The 26,585-nt window shown below is 41.3% G+C and overlaps 2 protein-coding genes across 3 annotated transcripts; one reads left to right on the plus strand and one right to left on the minus strand.

Annotated features, from left to right (window-relative positions):
- Window positions 1–1,043: 1,043 nt before the first annotated feature.
- Window positions 1,044–5,881, plus strand: LOC116034837 (mucin-2-like). The gene is made up of 4 exons (XM_031277585.2): window positions 1,044–1,267; window positions 1,516–1,595; window positions 3,775–3,897; window positions 3,937–5,881. The coding sequence occupies exons 2-4, from the start codon at window positions 1,533–1,535 to the stop codon at window positions 4,189–4,191; spliced, it is 441 nt and encodes a 146-aa protein (XP_031133445.1). The 5' UTR covers window positions 1,044–1,267; window positions 1,516–1,532; the 3' UTR covers window positions 4,192–5,881.
- An 11,504-nt stretch (window positions 5,882–17,385) lies between these two features.
- spp1 (secreted phosphoprotein 1) lies at window positions 17,386–26,112 on the minus strand. Of its 2 annotated transcripts, none has more exons than XM_031277599.2 (8): window positions 25,984–26,112; window positions 22,265–22,336; window positions 22,066–22,110; window positions 21,895–21,969; window positions 20,820–20,891; window positions 20,291–20,416; window positions 19,050–19,388; window positions 17,386–18,042 (listed from the first exon to the last, which is right to left on the minus strand). In XM_031277599.2, the coding sequence occupies exons 2-8, from the start codon at window positions 22,316–22,318 to the stop codon at window positions 17,623–17,625; spliced, it is 1,131 nt and encodes a 376-aa protein (XP_031133459.1). In that variant the 5' UTR covers window positions 22,319–22,336; window positions 25,984–26,112; the 3' UTR covers window positions 17,386–17,622. The 2 variants fall into 2 exon arrangements, with proteins under 2 accessions (XP_031133459.1, XP_031133458.1); XM_031277598.2 differs by having other exon boundaries at window positions 19,044–19,388.
- Between the last annotated feature and the right edge of the window lie 473 nt (window positions 26,113–26,585).

Consider the following 26,585-nt stretch of genomic DNA (forward strand, 5'->3'; position numbering starts at 1 on the left):
TTTAGGGTCAATGGGTGTCACTACCAATTATTCCGCCGATTGCCATGGTTCCTCTGTCAGTTTTACATATGGTTCTGGGTGGGGTCTCGTATCTTTCAGAATAGTTTTCTCTGTGTCTTTAAACTTCTACTTTGAAACCTTTTTCATGATTCATCTTGTTCATGATTTACCCTGAGGGGTTTTCGCAAGGAGAAGAGAGAGGAAGAGAGGACGGGGTAAGTTTCGGAGTGCTAAAGTAACACAGTGGTGTCACACACCCACACACACAGGTCTGATCAACGTGTGGCTACACTCAGATTCTACTGTAACATTCCACTGACTGCTCAACGCTCCTGGAGTCTGTACTTTGGATCATTTCTCCATCAGCTCATTCAGACTTTGGTTATCCATTATCTTACTGTCTACAATATCAGCACATGGCATGAAGTGGTGGTTGTGGTTACGGTAAAAGAAAAGCAAACAGTCGCCCATTACTTAAAAGGCCCCATAGTATGGTCATTATCAGGTTTATACTTGTATTTTGGGTTTCTATCAGAACGTGTTTACATGCTTTATTCTTCAAAAAACACATTATTTTTTTCTTATACTATCTGTCTGAATATACCTGTATTCACCCTCTAACTGAAACTCTTTGTTTTAGCGCCCTTGTGTTTTTCCAACGTTTTAAATACACTACACTACTACTACTCTACACATTTTCAGCGCTCATTTCTACGTCCCATTTTTCTGAAACAAAAATTAAAAACGGGTCAATGTGACCTGAAGTCAACACAAGGGTTAAGCTCCCCTTCTGAAAAAGCCCAGTCTGCTCTGATTGCTCAGTGTTTCCGGGTCTTTCATATCTGCACTCTTGGAGTCTGTGCACTGGCATTGCAGCCGGGGAATGACTGTAAAATATCTGTACATTTGCCAAATAAAATGACTCATGAAACAAATTATATGTTTTTTCCACTGTTTCATGCATGAATTTAGGCAATCTGTAAGTGTGTGGTAAATTTCATGTCCTGTCCCCACCCCCCTCCATTGGAGCCCCTGACAAGCCAGTCTTGCCCAATCCTCCCCTGTCCCTTGCCCGTCACAGCCATGCCCAGCCCAGCCTCTCTGTCCAGGCAGCATATATGAGCAGCAGCCAGTCTTGTATGGAGGTCAGACATCTTTCTGCACTGAAACAGAGTAATCACAGCTGTACAGAATCCCATTGATGTTATTTAGGATTTAAGAGAAGTAAGAAAGAACAAGACAACAGATCTGGTGCTACAGAAAACCGGTGAGTTTTTTTAATTCATCATTTTTTCAAATTTCATTTTGATTTACATTTTTGTTTAAATGTATATCTTATGATATTGTATGGGTTTATGAGCAACTTTTCAACAAGTATGTTTATATATATTCTATATATATATCTTTAGAAAACATGTTTCAATTGCATTAACTGTTGTGATTACTGCAATTCTCCAGTGTACATCTTCATTCACAAGTGAATGTGTTTTTGTTTGTGGCTTCCCTCCTTCGCAGACCAAACCCAATCAGAGATGGAGCTTCTGACAACCGCCCTCGTCATCGTTCTTCTGTCTACAACAGCCTCCGCTAAGCCGGTAAACTAACCATAGCACTGCATTATGAATCTTACCTCATCCTCCTCCCTTAGTGCTTTCTCTCTCTCACTGAACTTTTGTTGTCACTTTCACGTCTGAAGTTTTCAAACTTGTGTAGCACAGTCAAACTGCAGTATTTTTTAGTATGAATATTTACAGATCCTTTTTAGATATTCTGGTTTATTTATTATGTGGTGTACATATTGAGACTGTTCCCTGTTAATGTTACTTTTCCTATTTCTGTAAACTGCTCTTCCTGCTTTAGATGTTAATGATCGCAAGACCTTTGTCTTAATTCCACACTAAAGGCAAGTTTTTTTCATCCCATTGGATAGATAGCTGATGAGCCTTTAAACATTGCTCCATTATGAGTATCAGTTTCTTTCAATCTATGGTTTCAACCAACACATTCCTGTCATAACATTGTAACCTCTTGGAGGGCACATTATTCTTTAGGTTTTGTTGCTTCATTTCTAGATATTTTATTCTGGTTTTTATTTCCTTATTTATAAAGTTATTTATCCAAAGTTAACTTACAAATAATACAGAGATCAACTGATTAAAATTCAAATTCATTTATCAGTATAGCCTTGGTGTTGGTTTTGACTTGTGGACGTATTTGGTCGAAATAAGTATCAGTGCGTAATTGTCCCAAAAAAAATAATTCAGGTTTCATTTATTTTCTTGCTAATATAGCACGGACCTCTTTATTAGTGTTCTCCAAGGGCACTGGATTCCTAGTTTCACCTGATGATGTTCGATTGGTGCAATATGTGTGGGGGCTGACACTAAAAACAATGTTTGTGATAGCGCGTCAATTCCAATGGCCACACAGGAAGTTAACAAGGCGAGGGGCCAATGGTGTTAGCCGTTGTGTAATGTGAGCACTCCCTATGTTACTCCATGACTCAGTTTGTGTTCTGTATCTCAGTGTTGTGAAAAAGGACACGTCTTTAAATGGTACATAACCACAATATGGGTGCTCATTAAAAAAGGGGGGAAACGATGTTCAATAGACTATAGGACTGTGGTGTGTTCAATTAAGCAGCGCACAACAGAAGTTGACTGGCTTACTGTCACACTGTCATTACTTTCAATTAAGTTTTTGAAATTTCAATGACACCATTGTTCAAATAATGTAAAGTATGGTTTAAGGTATGGTTAAGGTGTTGAAAATATGATTACAGTTTTTCTATTAAACCAACATTTACTTTCTGCCTTGTTACATATTACCCTGGAAATCCAGAGTTCTTGCGAGAGCACAATTTGAATTTCCTCAGCGAGTCACTCTGGCATCGAGTAATGATGCTCATTAACTATGCCCTTGTAGCCGAGCTGCACCAATCACATCGGTGTATCTGATATAGGCGGGCCAGAGGCGAGCTAAACAGATGACGACAGTTTAATCTAACTAGCTCTGGATACGTCACCCTGTGTATTGTTGTGATTGGTCGTAGTGTTATCCAATTGCGTGCAGTGAGATTTTCAAATGCATGCTTGGTGCCGCCCCTCGAGTTGGGCCATTTTCATTACTCAATGCCAGACACTTAATCTTTCAGATTTTGGTCTGGATTTCAAGGCTAGCTACATATTGCATAGAACACAGCACATCCTGCTCTGTCAAAATTAAGTTCCCATACAACATAACTGCATTTTCAATTATGTTTCGAGGGAAATCTTTGTCTGGGGAAATGTCTTTGAGGCATCACAAATACATTTCTAATAAAAGTCTGCGTAGGGAAGAGGTCACGGTGAATGGATGGGTCAAACAAACACGGGACTTTCACCCAGGAGACCGTTGTTCATGTCCCGTGTGAAACCAAAAGTCAACTGACTTTTTTACGTAACGTACATAACTTTTGTACGTAACCTAAATAACAAACATACTTAATTTAACCCAAACCATCATATTTTTCTAAACCTAATCAAGTAGTTTTGTTTCACAACATACGCCGGTTGCAGGAAAATACATTTCCCTTGAAATGTAATTGAGAATACAGTTTTTTTAGGAAACAGGGTTGCCAATGGTTGGCAATGAACATAAATCATGTGCTGCAGTATCACCAGATGTAGAGGTGATACCTAGGGATACTGGACTGGGATATTGGACAGGAAATTGTGGCCTTTATTTGACAGTAATTGAGTGTAACGTCTCTTTCATTTCATATTCCCTCTACAGATTGGTTCGCATCGGCATCAGGACGCTGACATCGCTGACAATGACTTGATACAGGGACGGCTGGAAGGGAATAACAGGTGGTCTCGGGGGTCTAGTGACTCTTCTAGCTCCTCGGAGTCCTCGGAGTCCTCGGAGTCCTCGGAATCCTCGGAAGAGTCCTCTGAGGAAGTCAAGGATCTGACCACTACAGTCGTGACCACCACTGCCATGACAACCATTACTACAGTGAAAGGGAGCACGGCCACCCCTGGGCCAGACACGATGAGTACAGACGAGCCAACTGTGACAAGAACAACGCCCTCACTAGCAACACCGACCACACCTGTTGTTGCTACGTCAACTGGCGATGTGACCGTTTGTGTTACCGTGGATATTCCAACACCAGCTCCCGTCACAGAAAACAGAGGAGACAACTAAACAACTGTCATTCCTGTTAACCGACTGCAAACAACAACTAACCACATGCCTATTTAAAATGTGTAGTTTTCTGAGTGTAGTTGTGAAATTTAAACCTTTAAAAATTCATAAACAAAAAGGGAAACATGCAAGTACTTAATGAGGCCAGTTTGAAATTAGAAGATCATCTAGACCAGTGTTCCTTAAACTTTTTCAGACCAAGGACCACTTACTCAATACAAAAAAATTCCAGGATCACCTAACTGCCAAAGTATCCCCAAAAACAATAGGCCAGATGAAATGTCAGTTTTGCTCACCGATTGCCTTTGTTGCTATCTTAATGAGGAAGAATGATGCTGCGTATGCTGAGACATCACAGAAGCAATGTCTATCTTTAGCCATCAATCCATCTTGTTAGTTGACAATAACCGTGAACTTCACCCCTCCGTATTTGCTTTAAATGTCACGCTGATAATTTGTGATGTAAATTGGAGGCAGTGTCGCAAAATTGTTGGCTGCATTGCTGAAGTCCGACAACACAGGAAAATAGCCAATTTGACAAATGAGTTTATTTAATATTGGAAAAAAAACACATCTATGCTCCTCACTATTAAGGCGTCTACACATGATAAGCGATTTGCTCTCTGCACACCGCTAGGTAGGGCGTAGAGCAAAGCGCAGAGAGCAAAGTGGCAACTAGGTCAAAAGTTGAAATAATTTGAACTTTGAGCGCAGCGCAAAGTGGCAAATCCGAGCTCTCCCCACAGGAAATTAATGGAACGTCCGGCGCAAAGCGGTTTTGCCACCTATCATGTGTAGGCAGCTTTAGGCTTCAGAGCTGCTGGCAGACAGTTTGAAAAACATTTATTTGAATTTTATTAAGAACGTGGTATTTTGCCAAATCTACTCGCGGACGACTCTTTGAGAAATACTAACAATATCACTAACTGCCTTAAGATACACGTCCTTTAATTACCACTAGATGCTTTTTTTTTACATGTATTATTAAGATTACATTGATTGTTTTTTTCATATTGACCTGCAGCGTTTTAGCCATCAAATAGTGATGCTACAGAGCAACTTTCACACAGACCAGACCACATATATGTTGAAGCCTCTGAACACACACACAGGTGATTTCAGTTAGCCTGGCTGATTACACCTCTGCTCAGCTTGAAGGTGCAGAGCTTTCATGGGAATTAATTAGGTGACACATTTTCCCTGCCCTAACAGGAGCATCAAAGCTAACAGGAGACTCAGGAAGATATCAATCAATGAAACAGTACACACACCCACACAGTCCTGGGAAGAGGTCTAATCAGCCAGATTACCTGGAAACATGTGTGTGGGTGTTCAGAGCCTTAAATATATGGTAACATTATGTACGCAAATCTGTGGCTCAGTTATGTATACCTAAGTATTAACTGATCAGGAAAGTACAAGCAAGATACTTCGCAAGATTTCTGCACAAGCTTGTTAAAACAGGTACATATTTATATTACAGTGGAATAAAAAGTCACCCTTCTGTATGTATAAGCATCCAGAGTATTTATCCCACAGCAGTGGGATGATAGACTGTGTGGAGGGTGCGTCTTGTTTGTCTCATTCAGCAAGCCTTACAAGACAAACTGAGCTATTGCCCACAAGGGTTGGTGTAATTATGGGTTGTGAATTCATATTTTCCAAAATAAAATATGGCTTTGAAGGCTCATGACAAAACATGGATGTTGTTTGTTTTGTGCGTTTTAACAAGGGTTGTACTTCATTTTGTTAAACTGGATCTAATGTGTATGATTGTACGTGTTGTATAACATTAACATTGTATAACAGTACTGATTTTTCTTTTCAAGGATAAGAAAGTTACATAAAAATTACAATGAAATTGTCATATTTTGTCAAATTATTTTACTTTACCTTTAAGTTATAGTGCGTAGTTTCTGTCTCCCCCCATGAGGAATTCTAAGTAATGACAACAAAACTGTCAGCGCGTCTACATGATACAAGCCTTCGGTGATCACGCACCATGCAACAAACAGGCATTAGGTCACCAACTGGAATGGAGGGTGCATTATCTTGGCAATTTAGGAGCAATGATTGGCCAAACCTGCTTTTTTCAAGTGTAACAAATTTCTTCTGATTTTATTTTGTAGTAACAAGTAAGATGCTTAGGGTAAGTGTAGTGGAGTAAAAATGCACATTTTATTTAGGAAATGTAGTGGATTAAAAGTAAAAGTTTCCGGAAATATAAATAACAAAGTAAAGTACGGATACGTGATAATTCTACTTAAGTACAGTATTTGTATTTTGTTACATTACAACACTGCTAGCCATGCATGTCATTTTGGGTTTTACCAGATTTTGCAATATCTGTCTCTGTGATTCCTGCTGCTACTCCAATGCAGTGAAGGCAAATGGAAATGAATTTGTGGTGCTCACAGCATTGAAACATATAGCTGCAACATATTCTCCCAGAAACAATGCCTCCATTACTATAGATGATCTACATACCTCACTGTTTTGGGTGTGACACATGCCTTTGGTGTGGGTTCGATTCCCACTGCGATACATCAACCAATGTGTCCCTGAGCAAGACACTTAACCCCTAGTTGCTCCAGAGGCGTGCGACCTCTGACATATATAGCAATTGTAAGTCGCTTTGGATAAAAGCGTCAGCTAAATGACATGTAATGTAATGTAATGTTTTTATTGGACCTATGTCCTACCAAAGAAATAATCCCTGTGAAAACAGGTGAAGAGACATATCTCCTGGGCACGTGCAACCAAAACTCTCTAAGTGAGAAAACGTGTGGATGAAATGTGGGTGAACTGACCCTTTAATGTCACAACAAAACGTATTCTATACTTTATAGCAGTGAGCAGGCAAGTGAGAGACAGATTGTCCTACATGGTAAATGCCCCAACTCGTATGTTTCCAACTCATATAGGCTCATGTCCTGCTTAATGGATTAAGGGTTCTACTTAAAATTCATTAGAATAACGCTCCATGACTGATATCCCCATGTTCGCGACAGCCACTGCCTAGCAATTGTTTTAGTAAATGTCCCAATATTTACTGGATGCTACAAACAGTATAATATGCTAAAATGTGACCTTATTTTAAGGTTTAAAATTCCAGCTGAAGTGCTCCTAATGTTTCAAAGTATGACATGTTAAAGTGCTCATATTATGCTCATTTTCAGGTTCATAATTGTATTTAGAGGTTGTACCAGAATAGGTTTATATGGTTTAATTTTCAGAAAACACCATATATTTTTTGTACTGCACATTGCTGCAGCTCCTCTTTTCACCCTGTGTGTTGAGCTCTCTGTTTTAGCTACAGAGTGAGGCATCTCACTTCTGTTCCATCTTTGTTGGGAGTCGCACATGCGCAGTAGCTAGGTGAGGACTACTAGCCAGTCAGAAGCAGAGTATGAGGGAGTGCCATGCTAGCAGCTAGGCGAGCATTATAACGTGTTACAAAGTGATGCACGTTTGTCTCTGAAGTAAAGGCTGGACTACAATAGAGCTGTTTGGAGCAGTTTGTGAACAGTGTTTTCTGTTGGAGATGGTAAGTCCCTTTGGGGTGGACTTTGGGCTTTCTCACTTTGTAAACCTATAATGTGCACAAAAAAGATATATAACACAATAAAGGAAAGAGAAAAAGCCAAAAAGCATAATATGAGCATTTTAAACATCTTGGAGCTCGGTAACTTCATCAACTTCACCAATCAGGAGAGATTTAAATTTCTGTATTTTTTTCAACCTGGGCCCTATTTGTCCATGCATTGGTGTGTCCACAATCTCCCTGATTGACTCAGGGAAGTCGTGGCAAACTGATTGGTTTAACTGAAAGAGTGAACGCCCGTAGTCGGCTGATCGAGTAGATGTAAGAGATAGACAGAGAGAAAGAGAGAGACGTGAATGAAAGAGAGTCCTCCTGACTGAACTTCCACGAAGCGTAATCTTAAAACTTTTCCCAAATCAAAGTCAGCAGAAGGAGCCAATTGAAGTGTAGAAAACATACCTAAGAGATATTATCCTGCTACACTGTTTTGGTTTTTCCAGAAGTCATAGTTCTGTAGATTCTGTTATTATATAGATACAGTATACAGTACACAGACCACACTACTTAGCAAAGACAGCATACTGTGCCTAGTCACCAGTGTTGGGCAAGTTACTTCCAAAATGTAATACATTATAGATTACTAGTTACTGTCATTTGAGAGTAATTAGTTATATTACAATATTACTGTCTCTGAATTGTAATGCGTTGCACTACTTTTGCATTACTTTTGAGTTACTTTCACCAAAATAACAGGGGAAGTTTGATTTGGCAGCTAGCTTGTGAATTTCACCACCGGATCAATAAAGTCTCCTCTTTATCCACTTTAATACATCATAGATTATTCATATTTTGTATAATTAATATAAATATGCAAAATAACTAAAGCTATGCAAAATAGATAAGTAAAACGTATAATAGGCAAGTAGGAGAAAATGAAAATACTCAATTAAAAGTACGGCATTGTTGTAAAATGTTTGTTTATAGCACTTCAATAAGAAATTCATGTTGTTTAGGTTAAAACACTCTAAAGGAAATGTTCAATTATAGTGTGATTAAAACTCACTATTAACATTATTTACAGTACTTGATTTACAGCTGATGTGTGAAAAGGTAGCCTACACAACCTTATTTAACAGTAATTTAGTTTTACTGCGAACCGTCACAGGAAGTGCTTTTATTTTGAAGTAAGCTACACGGAAGTTGTCTGTTGTGTAGCCTACTCTTGCTAGCTTACTGAGAAGCAACGTGTCCGTCAGGCTCAAGTTGTTCACTTTCTTGTTTGTAAAACTGCACCATATTGAACAGTAAATGGTCACAGTAAAAGACAAGTGTTTTTGGTCGTCATTCGAAGCCATTCCACTACAGGCATAGCTACTCTCCACGGCTGATAAAAACACAATGATATTTACGTGTAGCAAGCCTCAACATTAATTCCCGAGATGTTTATATCTGTCAACCGCTGACGTACCGTCACCTGTTGGGACATACATGCTGTCCGTACCGTCTCTGGTTCTGACCACGGGAACAGAAACAGGACAGCTCACTTCAACGCAGCGTAATAACTCCTGAAAATAATATCCATCTCGCAAATGTATCTGTCTCTGCAGTCATCTCAACCATCGAATACAGCGACAGGAAAATAATACGTTTTTTTTTTTTCCTGTGAAGAAATGTGTGGCGGTGTTCTTAAAAAAACCAATGCACCACTAAATGTTGTGTTAAAATGCGTTGTAACTCGCGTTACTGAGATTGTAACGAGTATAATATTACCGAAATTTAATTAGTAATGCGTTATATTACTGCGTTACAGCAAAAAGGAATACATTACTGTAATTGCGTTACTTTTGTAACGCGTTACTCCCAACACTGCTAGTCACATTGATGTATTTGTAGGTAATATTGACCTTTCAGTCCTAAAAGTGATGTTTAATGGTTACAAAGACCAAAACAAGCTCTAATAACTGTATAGCATCCTGTTTATTCCTTATAACTAATGCCTGTAAAAATTGAAAGCATGGTGGACAAGAAGCACTGCAAATGGAATTTCAATTAATTGGCCCCATCTAGTGGGGAAAGTCATTTGTTACAATTTATATCAACCTTGGGAATTTCAAACCTGCTTCTGGCTGTAGGTTTCTCACATAAGGGCATAGGCGCTGATACCGTGGGTGCTCCGGAGCTCAAGAACCCACGGAAAATACTGAGCACCCACGTGTGCCAGACTGCCAGTACGCTACATTCATTTAAAATTAAACTTTGCAGTTGGGGCTAAGTGGAGCGTCTGTTATAGTCCATCCATCCATCCATCCATCTTCGTCCGCTTATCCGGGGGTGGGTCGCGGGGGCAGCAGCTCCAGCAGGGGACACCAAACTTCCCTTTCCCGAGCCACATTAACCAGCTCCGACTGGGGGATCCCGAGGCGTTCCCAGGCCAGGTTGGAGATATAATCCCTCCACCTAGTCCTGGGTCTTCCCCGAGGCCTCCTCCCAGCTGGACGTGCCTGGAACACCTCCCTAGGGAGGCTCCCAAGGGGCATCCTTACCAGATGCCCAAACCACCTCAACTGGCTCCTTTCGACGCGAAGGAGCAGCGGCTCTACTCCGAACTCCTCACGGATGACTGAGCTTCTCACCCTATCTCTAAGGGAGACACCAGCCACCCTCCTGAGGAAACCCATTTCGCTTGTACCCTGGATCTCGTTCTTTCGGTCATAGTGTGATTGGTTATGTCACTGTCAGTCCCTTGCTCCATATCCTATCCACCAATCACAGCGTCTCTTGGATGAAAATGCCTCTTTAGTGCCCCCCCCCCCCATCCCCCCACTACCTGCATGCATGTGCATTAGGTAATCAGAGTGAGACTAAAATCAGTCCCTCCAGAAAAACGCGATTATGCAATCGCATAATTCAATATATAATCAGCCAAAGTCCATATATTTATGCGGGGGCCGCATTTTTTCAAATACGGCGCACTTTCGCCGCATAAATTGTCGTATTCCGCGCAAAATGTGCGGGGCTTGCGTGATTTCATAATCCCCGCATTTTCGTTGCAAAAAAGTCACATATATCTTAGCAGAAAGTTGAAAAATGTTGCGTTTACTTCACACAAGTGCAGCCATTTTCCCCTGTTGCCATGGGAACGTTATGAAGTGACGTAATTACGCGACGTGAACATCATCGAAAAGCTGCAAACCCCGCAATGAAGCCATGATGAAACCGCATAATCGCATAAAATTGCATAAATATCCCGCATATTCCATCGCATTTTTTAAGAAAAATGTGCCTCATAATCAAGGATTTTTGCCCGCAACAATTACAAAAAAACTCTGCATTTTTCTGGAAGGACTGTAAAATGGACAGATTTGTTATTAAAAAAACAAAACCTAATGATGCAAGTGCATCAACATCCACCACCAGTGTAGAGAGTTCCACCAGTGCCACGAAGCTGATCGCAGTTACGTGTCAGTTCAACTTCTCATCTCCAATCCTATCTGTATTTGTGAGAAGTGGTGCTGTCCTGAGTTGAAAAATAGCCTACTTTACGGCTTTATTATCGAGTTAATAGGCGTGTGTGTTTGTGTCGGCCGCTGTCCATTTCCTAAGGTTCTAAAATGCGAACATTTTTTGACTAATTTGCCGTGCGCCCATGAGCACCCAACGGAGAAAAACATAAATCGACGCCTATGCATAAGGGTGTACATATGTAATACCTCTGTTTTTCTTGTGGCGTGCAAAATGAGCAAGAGAAAATACAGCACACTCACTGCAAGAACACATGCAAGAAGATTGAACACCGTAAGTTCTACATGGAATGGGTTTCTTCATTTAACTCAAAGAACTTTTTCAAAAGTGTGGCTCGTTTTTTATCACATTAATATGATAATTACAATACTTTCCCTAAAAACATGGACAGGCCCTGTCATTAAGTCAGTGACGACAGCTCAGTTTCAGCAACCAGAGGACCTTAAATTAGAGACTTTGTACCCCTGAGGGCAGCGCTACATACAGTAAGGGAAACTGCGGTAGGTCCATTAAAATCCTAAATGTTGTTTTTCTTTTCTATTTCTTTGACGATTGGGACTGGGTTGGGACTTGGATTTCCAAAGACTTGATTTGTCGATTGGTTCTTTATGTCTCATCCCACTGCAGGATTACACGGCTCTCACTAGGACTCATGGATAAATATTGTAATCATAATTAGCCTATTATCCTGTTATTTTTATTTGAGTCTTTTACATAAAAGCTATGCTTAGGCATATTTCCAATGCTGAATGAGCTGTCAGTGGCCCTCCCACGAAGGAGTGGCATGATGTCGAGGTGCAGAAGAGGGCAGGGCAGATCGATGCCAACCTCTGCAGGATTAGGACATCATTCAATAAGCAAACACCTTTAAAAAAACAAACACCAGTTTTTAAAAGTCCAAGAGGGGCTACAAAGCTGTTATGTTGAACAAAATTTATTTGGATTTTTATTTCCTAAATCATATTTTTCACACTTGTTAACAAAGTCTTAGGAGCATTGTGACAAATACACATTTGAATCCTTAAAGATGGTCGTATTCTCATGAACGGGTTCGTATGATATCGTAGGAAAATGTATGCACACCAGTTCGTATTATATCCTATGAAATTACGGCGAGCACAGGCACATGACAGTTAAGTTTAGCGGCATATACAGTTAAATTCATCCAAGATGACTTACTGTGAGCCGAGTACAGAGCACTGCAAGGTGACGGTCCTTTCAGGAGCCGTTGCAGTGGAGTTTAACCGACAAAAGGTGATCGTCATGCAGCGACAACGGTTAAGTTTAGGCACCAAAACAACTAAGATTCGAAAAAACATTGTGGTTTGGGTTAAAACACCGGTCCTATTAAGTAGTACTCCCGGGACACAACACACGTTCCTCGGTAAAAGCAGCTATACTGCTCTAAATATGTGGAATACATATAAATTGCAGTGCATTACTTTTCGTAGCTATATGTACGAAAGGTTCATGAGAACAGCCTGAGTTGTGACAGGAACATCAATCTTAACACATTTTTTCCTGTCTTGTCTTGTCTCGTCAACCTGAGGGGCTTCACTGTTGCAGTTTGGGGGCACAGACGATATGAAACCTGTAATCAGTCAGAACTGTGTCTGTGTTTATGTGTCTATACAGCGTTTGACAGCAGGGAGGACATTTACAGCCGAGAAGATGATGTCTAGACAAAAATTAGGTGCTTTAATGTGAGATTTCTGCAGAAATCGCTCTCATTTTGCTGGTTGTCTGAACATTTCTGCCTATATACTGTAGGTCTGCACTAGGCCCAGGCTTTGACTTGACAAATTCAGGACATTTACACATGCATAGTGCAGGTGTGGGTCCTTCTTCTACTCCGCACCTGTCTCACATCCATCTTTAACAAGCACATCATATTAATGCTGTGGCCAATCCTGAGCTATGGAGTGGGTGTGGTCCAGTCAATCACAGCTGCTTCTCATCACCTTGATTCCTAGTCCAACAAACAATTAACAAAACACAGCAAATCCACCAAACCATGCAAATAATAACTGTTAAAACATGCAACACATCTACCAATAAAACCAAATGCAAAATACACACACTGCTAAAACTCAAACTGGGATCAAAATGAAAAGCAGCCTAAAGTCAGATTCTGACATAGTTATTGTAGGTGTCGAGCAAAATTAGCCAGAGTCCTACACAAATAAGCCCAAAGGATGACAACACTTTCAGCTGTGTGAGGTAGCCTTAAATATGTGGGACAGCATATGATTCACTACAGTATTTAGTTTTGCCAACAGGGTCGATTGGGACTTGTTTTCAGCCCTGGAGTTTCAGCGCAAATCTCCACTTTTACAAAGCTTTCTGATCGAGTCAAGTCAGTTTTATTAGTGTAGCACCATACCATCTGGCATTATTAATTATCTCAGGGCCTTTTTCATATAAAGCAGGTCTACACCATACTCTTCATGAATATTAATTCTAGTTCTTATACTGTAATATTCACTCAAAGAGCAATCCTACCTGTCCACTCTGGAGTTATGAGCTCATGGCTTAATGGTGTTTTAAGCCCCCAACGTCTCCTTCCAGGCAGCGCTGCGACCGTTGACTTCAAGGCACCTAACCCTAAACATAACCATAACCATACCCATAACCATAACCATAACCATTGCCTGATCGACTGCAAGGCAGCGCTGCAACCGTTGACTTCAAGGCACCTAACCCTAACCTTAACCCAAGCAAAATTGGCAAACTGGACAAGTGGCTGCTGCTGAGGAGTTACAAGAAAAAGTGTGATTCATAAACATGAACGGTGGTTTGCAGGCAACGTTGTATTATGTTTTGCACGACCGCTAGCATCCTGCACTGCTCGAAACTAGCTTAGCTTATCCTTCTCATCGTCTTCATTTGGCATTTCACTCTCGCTGGTTTTATTGAAAAAGTTGCACAGTTTAGCACTTCTGGCTGCGTTACTTTGTAAAACTTTCCTTTTTTACCTGTCGCCTTTTCAGCGCCGTTTTGAACCACATGTCGCAGTGACATCCTTCAGCACCACTGACTGGAGTGTACGAGGACAGTTTTTTTTTTTTTTTTTTTTTTTTTTTTTTATAGCAAGGTGCCCCCATCGGAGTCAAGACATAACTACTTCATAATAACCAGGCTGCACTCTGCAAGTGAGTGGGCTGCGTGAATTTAGAGGACAGTAGGCTGCAAGAAGAAAAGCTAATAAATAAGAAGAGTGGGCTGCAAGTGCAGGCAGCCTAGGGACAGCATCCATGATATATTTCAACAATAATTTTAACCCAGTATAGTGTGACCAGACGTCCCCGGTTTCCGGGGACAGTCCCGGTTTTCACTGTGACTGACAGACCCGAAATTGGAATGAAATAGTGGTGCACCCTACATGCTCAGGCTCAAGACAGCCAGAGCAAGCCTCAGAGCTCAGAGATGTTCTAGAATGCCCATTTTACGATGCTAAAATTACTGTTTATTTACATGAAGTCTGGCGGGTTTAGTGAACGCAATTTCGCAGACTTATTATGTTTTAAAAAAGGATCTTACTCTTTAACAGAAAGATCGACCTCCTTAGAAATCCTTTCCATAATGTTGTCAGACACTTAGAATATTAATCTGAGCCTGTCAGTGGCAAAACGAGCACTTTTATGAACGTAAATACAAGCTGGACAATTGACGTCCTATTAACTTACATTGTAGCTTGTTTCGTCTTTGCCGAATGCAGCAATCTCGTTTAATATTGGACCAATGTCAAAGGAAAATATTTCCTCAATAGTTTTAATTGTATCTGATACTCAATGAGCTGTTGCAGAAACAAGCCCAGTGTGAAGCAATAAAGCAAAAGCTATCAGAGTAATGTAGTGCAGTAAACATTACAACATTTCCCTCTGAGGTGTAGTGGAGTTCAAGTATGAAGTAGCAGCAGGGGCGATTCTAGGATCAGACCTTTATAATCATAATGAGAATGTGACACGGATATAGTGCATGCAAACGTGTTAATCTGCACCATTAAATTACCAACTTCTTCACAACCGCACTCCTGCTCTCCCTCTGACAGATAGAGACTCAGCCAAAGGACCCAAATTATAATGTATTCTCATGTAAACTATTTATGTCAGCACAGACATGGCTTAGCCAGTGTATCCCACCATAATGGTTATTATATTGCCAGATTATATATATATATATATAAATACATATCCCACTTACAAATATGAATATATATTTCTACTGGTATGCTTCCTAATGACATTAATGCAAAAATATGAAGAACAAACTATTCCACCTGTGTGTGCATGGTTATAATTCTGAAGTGCAAAATAGTTCAGGCTACAGCACAAATATTTCCATCCATAGATAAGAATAATCAAGTCCAACCTCGAATTTCTTTTCAAAGTGCACCAGATTGATGCATTTAAATGTTAAAAAAGACAACATTTTCTTACAGGGGAGCATGCCCATGGATCCCCCTAGGGGGGCTTGTGCCCTAGTGCAGCTCTAGGTCTAGTGACCCCCACCTGGGGCAGTGTCCTCATTTTAAGTTTTACAAAGATCAAAACATTACCTTTTTTGGAGATCTTTACACTTCTGAGCTGAAAATGTCCCCGGATTTTGTCTCAGAAATCTGGTCACCTTAACCTAGTACCATGACTGAACACTGCCGGCCCTCGCAAGCAAAACAAGAGATCGACCCAGGTGCTCCCGATTAGCCAATTTGTAAAACACACCAAATTAATAATTTTGCTTTCAATGCTTAATTTAGATGCTATGCATGTATGGATCAGCATTTTGGGAAATAAGCGTATTTGCTTCCTTGCAGAGAGTGAGATGAGAAGACTGATATCAAGCTGTCTGTGTGTTATGTACGGAGCTGGAGTCAAGAGGCGATTAGCCTAGCTTAGCAAAACGACGGAAGCAGAGGGAAACAGGGAGTTACTTGCTGTAACTATGTCTTTGGGTACAATCGCTGAGAGTCTTACAGTCGCAGCGATGTTGCGAGGCAACCAGTGAAGATGCTGCACAGCCATGGTGGATGGATAAACACCACTACTTCAAAATATTGGCTGGGTCAAGTTCTTGAACAAATGTCAGTCCATGCTGTCAGTCTACTTTAGGCTATTCAATTATTTTTTGAAAAATTCTGTATTGTTGTTTAATGACCACCTTATGCACTGCTTAGTTTTAGGGCTGTCAAAATGAACGCGATAATAACAACTATTTACCTTATTCTAAATTTAGCGACTTCAGTTCAGTTCATTCAATGTGAATTGAGTGTCCAACGTAGGACCTCGAGTCTCAAATACCACTTGAGCATTCACAACTTGAAAAATATCCCTTTCAAAGTACATGTAAAACAGATAAAAAAATTCGGGATTAATCACAAGTCAACTATGGACAGTCATGCAATAAATAGTGATTAAGTATTTTAATTGATTGACAGCCTTACTTATTCTATATCTATCTTCTCGGCCTGTCATCTCTCTCTACCCTTCCTGTCTTTACATCTAAAACAAATGTAAAAACCAGCGTCTTCTTTTTATGAAAAAAAACTTTATTAATATTTTAGAAATGGTACAATATGACACATTACAGTAAACAACATGAGACAAACAACATGTAGTGTAGGTAGGAACTGTGCAAATGTGCGTGTGTGTGTGTGTGTGTGTGTGTGTGTGTTTGTTTGCGTGCACTGCATCTATACCTGACTGAACCCTGTAATAGAGTTTCTCTCAACCTTTTATCTACACCAGCAGATTTGATACTAGCGAGCAACAAAGCTAAGCCACACAGGCAGCAAATGTGTGGCTTAATGTCAAGTTTAAATTGTATTATGCTTGAAATGGTTATAAGTATTTAAACAAACTGTGCAAATTTCTCTCTTATTTTATAAGCACAAAGACAATGTAGGTTTGCATATTGCCGTTAAATGCAGTGTTGTTCTGGTGTAGATATCAGGACTCAACTTTGTTTCTTTGTTCCAGTTATGACCTCTCACCCTGCCGTAACAGAGGGGGAGAGGGGAGGGGCCAAAGGTCCACCTCCTGTTGCAGGTAGCAATCGTCAGTTTCAACATCCGACCACTTTTCCCCTGTGGGGTCAAACATGGGATTTACCAGGGCAACCAGACCACAGGGTGCATGGGTTATTGGTTTATTTAAATTACAATCCAGAAGGAAAAGCATTTCTGCTTTCCAAAAGATGCACAAGTAATCACAGAAATATTGTTTGAACACATTGAAATCAATACGAATTAAGCCTTGGCTGTCCCTGTTTGGCCCTACAGTGGAATATTTGCACCTGGATGCAGCGTGTGCTCTTCTCGTGACTCTATCTGACACCACCGTCCAGTCCATTTCCTGGATGGGCGGTGCTTATTTGGCAGTGATGACCACCGGCATGTCAGTGGTGGTGTCAGGTCCCGCCCCTTCCTCATCTGAATCGCTCTCAGTGCTCTCATCGGATTCGCTGTCAGCAGCTCCAGGTGTGGCCGTGGCCTCCTCGCTGCTCTGGCTTTCCTCGTCCTCCGTCTCCTGGCTGGCGCTGGCGCTATCGCTGGCGCTATCGCTGCCGGTGCTGGCGCTTTCTTCTTCCTCCTCTTGCTCTGGGGCGCTGGAGCTCTCGCTGGTGGTGGCGTCGCTGGTGCTAGCGCTCTCCTCCTCCTCTGGGAGGGAGGCCTGGCGGGGGCTGAGTTCCTGGTCCTGAGAGGTGCCGGAGGAGGCATCGAGGCCCTGGCTCTCCACCTCAGGGGTGCTGGTGTCCTCCTCCATCAGGTCGGAGTGGACCTGAAGAGCCTGTGGGTGAGGCAGAGGAGGGACGGGAGCATTAGTGTCTGTCTCGGGAGAACAGAATAATCCATTTATGCAGTAAGGTTTTGTGGTGTTTTTAGGCACTAGCTCTGGTTTGGTATTTTGTAAACAGTGACATATGGTAATGGTGGGATATTATGGGTCCAACTGCATTTCTAGGCAAGACCCGCCCTACGAAGCAGCCCAATTGGTTGGGGTTAGGCATTGTCCTTGAGTAGTTAAGGTTAGGATAGCTTATTGATCAGGGGATAGGAACCAATTGGGTCTGTTACCTCGCGTGAGCATGGACGCCTGGCCAATCGTGGCACGCAAATGCTGTTGAAGGGCGGGTCTTGCCTGGAACTGCAGTTGGATCCATAATAATATAGGATACGTCCTCACTACTACTTTTTCATTTTCAAGCAGCGTTTTGAAACAAAAATGATCTCTGTCCACACAAGAGTTTTCGCTCCAGTAGCAGAACTAATCTCATGACCAATCACATACACTGGGCATGCGCATGATGGTGTAAACAGGAAGTGGATTGTCTATCGTTACTCAGCCGTTATAAATCTTGGATGTATAAGTTGTAAATACAGAAAATACTTTGGAGAAAGAATAATGGCGAAAAGTAAGACCAGGGATTTATTTTCTTGGACCGACGAGAAGGTTGAGCTGTTACTGAAAGATATGTAAGCCAACCACCCGATAAGACTGACAGTTTTATATTTTAACTTACAAACAGCAGAATCAGTCTCTTGTTCATTGATTTGCACTGCGTGTCGCATAGGGAAAAGTTCAAAACAATTCAAATCTTGCAGCGCTCGGGCGTGTGCGTGTGACCAGCACGACAGTTTCACCGGATTGCGCTCGCTCGTAGGGTCGCCTGTCAGATTGGCTACGCCCCCCTACCTGCCCGCTCGCATCTCATTGAAAATGAATTACGAGGCGCGGCAATCGCTCCCCGTGGGAAAAGGCCTTTACACTGTTAGAAAACTCAAACTAACCTTTACCTTGTACACTGTCAGTGACTTCTCCACCTCATTGCCCTCTGTCATGTCGTAGGCCATCTTCTTCCCTGTGCCGATAAACTCGTAGGACTTGTAGGGAGAAGGAACCTTTTGGTAGGATTTGTCCTCCACGTAGACGATGGACTTATAGTCGCTGGGGTAGCCTCCCAAGCTGTCGCCGCGGCCTGCGTCCGCGTCGGTGACGATGGTAGGCACAATGGGCTCAGGAGTGGTTGCAGCCACGGGTTCCTCTGTCACGACCACAGGGGTGTCGGTGGCGGGAGCAGGGGTGGAGGCCTCGCCCGACTCTGAGCTGTCGCTAGATTCATCCTCGTCGGTTTCCTGGAGACACAGAGGTGGGAGGTGAGCTGTCAGAGAGTTGGTGAGTGAAAATCGGATTTGGTGTTTGGAGAATCTAGGCAGATAGCCGGTGGTGGAAATGCCCTGCCTGAACCTTCCTATGAATTTCACCATCTGTGTTGCTCATGTCGTCCTTGACTATCATATTTGCTGACTTCGCCTTTTGACAAATATTCGACTAGATTTTGTTTGGCACAAAACTACGAGCTTGTTAACTTAAGTAGCAGCTACTGTTTCCGTCCAAAGTCAAATCAAAATTTGACTGAAAAAAGTGTTTCAAAAAATGAAAGTTACCATGAAAAATATGAAAACGAGAGACCAATACTATAGCAGGTCTACAATATTTGAGGGGTTGCACTTATTTTTGAGACTAATATTCTATTGTGTCTGTATTTTATTGACAGTTATGAATTGTGACTAATTCGGTAGTATTAGTTTTTTTGTCTTCATTTGGTATTTGTTGATGGTTGGGCATTGCATCTAATTTGGTTGAGTTGTAATAATCGTTAACTGTTGTCCTCTGACCTCTAACCCAAATTGAAGATTTTTTTTTTTTAATTTCCACACAAATATGTTTCTGCCGGCGAGCCTGAAAGCATCTATAGTTATAGTAAATTAAATTACTTACACAAAACACAAACTATCACAGATCAGAAACCTCTAACATCTGTCTAAGTTACATCAAAGTTGTCTCAAAGTGGGTAGCCTACTGCTTTCTGTAACATATTCTAAATCTTAAATTGAATAAACTTTTTTTTTTTTTGCTGTTTGTTTAGTAACTGAGGCTGATTTACAGTTTCAGCAGCCAACCATGTCCACTAACATCCAAAAAATAACCTCCACGCTCTATATGTTGCCAGATGTGTTATTGGTGTTTTACTCACACTCTCTTCTGCGTCGTCGTCATCGTCATCATCATCGTCTTCGCTGTTGACAGTGGCTGTATCTGGGGATGAAGTTGTGTCTGTGCTGTCAGACGTGATCGCAATGGGAGCCTCTGCTGCCGCCTGCTGTAGAAATCATTCAAATACAATGATTGATCGAATGCAGGGATCTTCAACAGGGGGTCTGGGGCCCCTAGGGGGTCCTCAGAGTCAGTGCAGGGGGGCCTCCAAATTATAATTTTTGAAAGTTTTTTCAAAAAGTCTAAGGGTTCACTGTGCTACATGTATGTTTAACATTAAAACATGACTTATAAAATCATGCCAACAATTATTATAAATAGCTTAGTATTCTATGCAAAAAGGTATAAATGATTTAGGTGGCCCTACACATTGTTGTAGGCCCAGTTTAATATGCAACTTCATTTTATACAATATAATGTAGTAGGGGGTCCCTGCTCTGTCTCTCTCTCAGTTAAAGGGTCTTTGGCTTAAAAAACGTTGAAGACCACTGATCTAATGAATCTCTCACCTCGTCTTCGTCTGAGCCTTCTGGGCTCTCGTCTGAGCTGGCAGCAGCTGGTGCTGCTTCTGCAACAATGTTCTGCAACATAAGAGAGATACAATAATATGATTAATCCTCTTTTTACCATTTTTTGCTTCTTCATTTATGTTACATGTCTCAGAAGCTGTTGGGCCTCTGCCGACTTTGTGTTCCATGTGAATAAGACAGGGCCTCAGTATGACGTATTGATGCAAGACCTAAAGGGGTACTCCAGTGATTTTGGATTGTACGTCCCTAAAGTTGGGGGACTTACGAGAGTGCGGAAGCCCTGAAAGGCAAGGTGAAAAAAAATTGCTGGCATTGTTGGTCAAAACATGTTTATCCCCTAGGAAATAGCATATCCTACGCTGAGACTACCATCTCCTACGTATTTTGCACGTAGGAGATGGTAGTCTCAGCAAGCAACTGAGTTTACAATTGCCTGCAAGTGGTTATAGCAATAACTATAACAGCCCGAACCAGATTGGAACAGCAGTCTCCTTACGATATGATTTCATTGGACCTTATTTCTACACTGTATAACACAAGTCGGTGTCTATGCACAGTTCCATTATGTTTACAGTAGACATTTGTAGTTAACTAAGAAGGTAAGGCGCTTCATTCTGCAAGGCTTTCCCCCTCTCAAAACAGCCTAACTAAGCTTGAAAGTTTATCTCGTACATACGAGATAATATCTCTTAATTAGGAGATAAACTTCTATCTATAGGAGATACTATCTCCTAGAGATAAAGTTATGGCCAACAATGCCGGCAATTTTTTTTATTACCTTGCCTTTCAGGGCTTCCGTACCAGACACAGGTTGAAAAAACGGGTCACTGGATCACTGAGTCACCTACATTTCCCCATAATGCAACTGAAGTCTCTTTCGATGGTCCCTGCCTCCTAAATACCCACATTTTTCGAGCTCCACACCTTCAGTTTGTAACCCAGATTTTTTGTTAAGCATTTTGTCCAATATGATGACATCATCAGCGAAACATAATAAGAGAAGAGGAAAACATATTGAACTGAACACAATGGCATGAAAAACGGAATATTTTACCTGTACAGGAGCTGCACGGTTCTGAGGAAGTTCTGCCACCTGTTTCCTGAGGGCTGGAGCTGCTGGTCGTCTCGCCTGTGGACAAAACCAACATCAGTCAAAGTGGAAATTCTTTCTCTCTTTCTCTGTCTCTGTCTCTTTCTGTGTCTCTGTCTCTCTCCAGATACTCACCGCTTCCTCAGAGCTCTCTGAACTGCTGACAGAAACTTTTCTCGCCTAAAAAGCAAACAAAGCTATTTTTAGAAATTGAATCGAAAATAAACCAAATCTAATGTCAAATATGTAATGTCGTCTAAGGACAAAGCTGCTGTTCTCAATTCTGCAAAAGTTGTGTTGAAGTTTTGACTTCTCGGCAGAGAAAATGACTCACCGGCCGGCAGAGGACTGTGGCGAAGAGCAGAACGAAAATAACGGCCACTTTCATTGTGTCACAGTTTTGTGTCTGGACGGGGAGAAAACCAGAAACACGCAGGTTGAAGTCACACAATAAAACATCGTACAACACAATACAACAATAAAATATAATCACGATGCACAGAGATCGTACGGCACCAAAAATACTCGTCCGGAGGCCATAACTTCACAGGAAACACAATGACATGTCAAACTGAAAACAAGCTGCTAGTCTCCTCAGTAAATCCTCTCGCCAAGATTCCTTCCTAAAAATGGAGGCTGCATGGGCATGTGCCTGTTAACTAGCAGTGGCACTTCCTGAGGCCTTGGTAGTTCACAGGAAGTCATTAAGTCTTAAATTACAGACCTAAGCGAGTGGTTGTGTGTCCTTGACAACTCGATATAGTAAAAACGTCCTGTCATCAGAGCGAGAAAATCACATCGTTTCAGTGCGGGGTTGATTTAACTACGAGACAGGATGTTTCTGGCTGATTTGGGTCCAGAAGATGTGAGAAAATAACAGGTATGAAGGAGATGAATGTGGGTGTTTGGCCTAAAAAGATTTAAGGGAGTAATCCAGTTAACATTTAGAGTTACTACCGTGTGAGTCTAGTTTACATTTTCATCATCACTTTGCAGAGCACTCTCTAAGGAGGTTTCTTTTATTAGATTAAAATGAGCTATTGTCCTGCAGATGTCCTGAAATAAACACACCAATGTACAGTGTAAAAAAAATACTAAACACTACAAACGTATTGCTTCTTCTTTTTAGGCCTCAGGACAGAAATCCACATGAGCTCAGTGCCATGGTTTAATATTTGTCTATAAGCATAGTGAAATAATGCAAAATGCTAAACTAGCATCGAGAAAACAGGAGGAAATAGTGCATTTGTAGGGAACTTGGTGCTGTAGTACAGTATTTCCCAAAAGGGGGTGCTAATAACCCTAGGGATACTTTGGAGTACTGCAGGGGGTACGTAAGATTTTTTTCACGCATAATTCCTAAAATAATTATACTATACTAATGAAAGAATAGTAATAGATTCTAAACATTTGAAATAGCATTTAGGGTTTTTAAGTTCCAATGTTGTTTAGTTAATCAGAGACACTGATGGTTTAGGCTGTATTGTACCACTTTATATAGGCTTCTTGTTGTTTAGGGGATCCAACAATTTCATTTTCAAAGGAGGGGGATTATTTAAAAAAGTTTGAGAACCACAGCTCTTGTACCTGTAAGTATATCCAGCAGCAGGGGTATATGGGGGTGCATGTGGGACTGAGTCAAAATAAACTAGATTGTGTGTTCATGGTAATGAAAGAACATTGACGGGATTTTAATAGTTTTTGGACAACAATGGAGCTCAATGGCACAGAGGAATAAGATATGTCAGGCTTTATGTACAGAGACATTACTTGTTAGTGGGATGAGTTCATTGTTGATTTTGGTCTCGGGATTTGTTGACAGTCACAGTCTGAAGGAGACATTTAGAGTGAAATATCTGCAAAATGTCAGTATTTAGCATCCCTCTTTCACTGCAGGTATTAAACCTTGTTAACAGCAGCTTTAAAAAACATTTCTATGTTTCTCTGTTCCCCTCCCTTATACAAGCTTTTCTTTTTGTGTATGCTGTGGGAGGAGCAGTCAGAGTGTCTGCGTCTATCTTTAATGATGGACTCTTCCTATACTGTGTAATTCACCCAGTTATAACTGGAAAGCCACAGTGCAGAGACATGATAGACGCCCATATGACTGTATGTGTGTGTGTGTATTTCTGTACGTCTTTCTTTGAGACGGCCAATTTACGTTCCAGACCTTGAGAGACTGGACTTTTTGTCTGGTCCTCACTTCTTCTAAGGGCTGTTTGAAGGTTCAGTCTTTGTTTCAGGGTTGAGATAAGAATTTGGGTTTAGGGTATGGGTTGGGGTAGTGGTAGGGTTAGGGATAGGGTTAGAGAATAGTTCGACATATTCAGAAATGTGCTTATTCGCTTTCTTTCCAAAAACCTGTATGAGAAGATCGATGCAAGTCTCACATCTGTGCAATAAATATGAAGCTAAAGCTAGAATGGGGATTAGCTTAGCTCAGCATAAAGACTGGAAGCGGGGGGGGGAAAACGTCCAAAAGTAACGAAATCCGCCAACCAGCCATTCCAAAGCTCACTAATTAACATGTCATAACTTTACTGTTAAATTCAAAAGTGTAAACACGAGTTTCAAGTTTAGATTTTACGAGAGTTAATGGGCCATACTTTTTCTTTGTGAGGGGCATTGACTTCCTTGAGTCTAGTTGTCGTGGTGAGGTTGCGAGACAATCAGCGACTTTTCAGATCAGAGACTCAACCAACCGGCTACTAGAATGCCTCTCTCTCTCTTCAGCTCTTCAGTTAAAAGCACTGTTTACTGAGCTGGAAGCTAATCATGATGTGTGCGTTGTCAGTGTGTTTACTCAGCGTGGTTAGTCGGGGCTGAACCTGGTCATGTAACATCCAGAAATGACTTCCCTGCTACCCACATTTTCCCCTTCCCGGCTTCACTGTGATACTAATCAGCCAATCAAATACAGCCGCCCCCAGCTTCACCTCCGACCAATCACAGGCCGACTTCCACCACTTGTAAAGTCTTAAAAAAGAACTCATAATTAACTGCAATAAACTGCAGAGCTTTTATGGCGGATAACTAAACCCTTATGTGGCTCCACAAGTTTAATGTGAGTTTGCTCTAAACTGACTTTTAATTCCTGGTAATGTTGTACAAGTGTGTATGAAAATCAGTCAAAATTAAGTTGCAAAAAAGTTTTTTTTGTGTGAAAACCCTCAGTGCTGCAGTTGGACTCCAAAGCAATGACCCTTTACCCCAAGTCCACTGCAAAACAATGTTGCCATTGCCGTCTATTATTGAGCTCTACATTTGTCTTTGATGAGCTTGTTACACAAATTGTCATTACCTGGAAACTATATTGCATGTTTTTTTGGACAACTTTTAAGAATATAAAATTCAATATTTTTGTTTTGCAGCATAGTGTTTGTAAAATGAACATTTTGAGTACTTATTTTTACAGTGTTGGAAGAAGAAATCCATAACGAAAAAAGACTACATGGTCAAAAGTATGTGGACACCCGACATGTTCACCATAGGTGATAGTTGAACATGTCATTCCAAAATCGTAGGCGTTAATCTGCTCCTGTATCAGCCAGCACTTTTCTGGGCTGGCTTTCTAAAAGATGTTGGAACCTGGCAGCAGGGATTTGCTCCCATTCAAGCACATTAGTGAAGTCTAACACTGATGTTGAGTGATAAGGTCTGGCTCACAGCTCTGTGCAGGCCAGTTGCCCAAACTGGGAAAACCATTTCTTTAAAGAGCGGCCTTTGTACAAAGGGCCTTCTCCAACTGTTGCCACAGAGTTTGAATCACACTATTGTCTAAAATGTCACTGCATGATGTAGCATTAAAATGTCCCTGTATTGGAACTAAGAGGCCCGGGCCAAACCATGAAAAACATGTCCACATACTTTTGGTAATACAGTCTTATTTCAAATGCATGAAAGAAAGAATTCTTAGGCTAAATAAAGTCTATTTCCAGCAACTTCTACAAATATTAACCTGCCCTCCCACCTCTCATCACACCACCGGTGTTGCCAAAAAACTCTGGCAAACACTGTACACCGTAAATATTTTTGCCATATGTTGATTCTGACCTTGTTTGCAGTCGGTGGAAGCTTCAGGAGTTCAGTGGCTGCAGATTGTGGAGCAGAAACAGACGTGCTTTGCCTTTAGTTTATCTCCTGGGTTTCCCTGGATGTTGTTCACTGCTCAGTGATGCTGCTGCTGCTGCTGCTATAACCCAAGGCTCCTGGTTGGCTTATAAACCCTCCAGCCTCAGGCAGCAGCCAATCAGCTTGGAGCTTGTGATGTCATGAGTTTAACCGCTCCATGGTCCACCTCTCCTCTCTCTCCCACTCTTCCTGTGGTTGGTGCTGTGGTGGTGTGGGGCAAACACACACACACACACACACACACACACACACACATATACACACACACAATGCAAAGACAAATACATGGATAAAGACATGCAGACATTTACAGCCCAGACAGAAGCATGTGAATGTACTTTTTTTGCCACACACACACACACACAAAAGTTAATTTAAGGACATGTAGTGACAGGCTCTGGGAAACAAACAGCAGCATATAGTGGCGGGTGGTATGACAGTGATTCAGCTTCCTCACAGACAGAATAAAATCATCTGACTGAGGTTTCTGTGGATAATTGAGAATTTGTCTGTGACACCAGACT

This window comes from Sander lucioperca, chromosome 14, assembly GCF_008315115.2.
Source record: "Sander lucioperca isolate FBNREF2018 chromosome 14, SLUC_FBN_1.2, whole genome shotgun sequence".
Taxonomy (NCBI): domain Eukaryota; kingdom Metazoa; phylum Chordata; class Actinopteri; order Perciformes; family Percidae; genus Sander; species Sander lucioperca.

Bases quoted from the DNA above. Each gene is read 5' to 3' on its own strand.
- LOC116034837 (XM_031277585.2), top strand. From the start codon at position 1,533: ATGGAGCTTCTGACAACCGCCCTCGTCATCGTTCTTCTGTCTACAACA. The intron at 1,596-3,774 runs GTAAACTAACCA...TTCCCTCTACAG, and splicing joins CAACAGCCTCCGCTAAGCCG to ATTGGTTCGCATCGGCATCA. The intron at 3,898-3,936 runs GAGTCCTCGGAG...GAAGAGTCCTCT, and splicing joins CTAGCTCCTCGGAGTCCTCG to GAGGAAGTCAAGGATCTGAC.
- spp1 (XM_031277598.2), bottom strand. From the start codon at position 22,318: ATGAAAGTGGCCGTTATTTTCGTTCTGCTCTTCGCCACAGTCCTCTGC. The intron at 20,417-20,819 runs GTGAGAGATTCA...TGATTTCTACAG, and splicing joins AAGGCTCAGACGAAGACGAG to CAGGCGGCAGCAGAGGCTCC. The intron at 18,043-19,043 runs GTTAGTTTGAGT...CCTCACCCACAG, and splicing joins TGACAGTGTACAAGGTAAAG to GCTCTTCAGGTCCACTCCGA.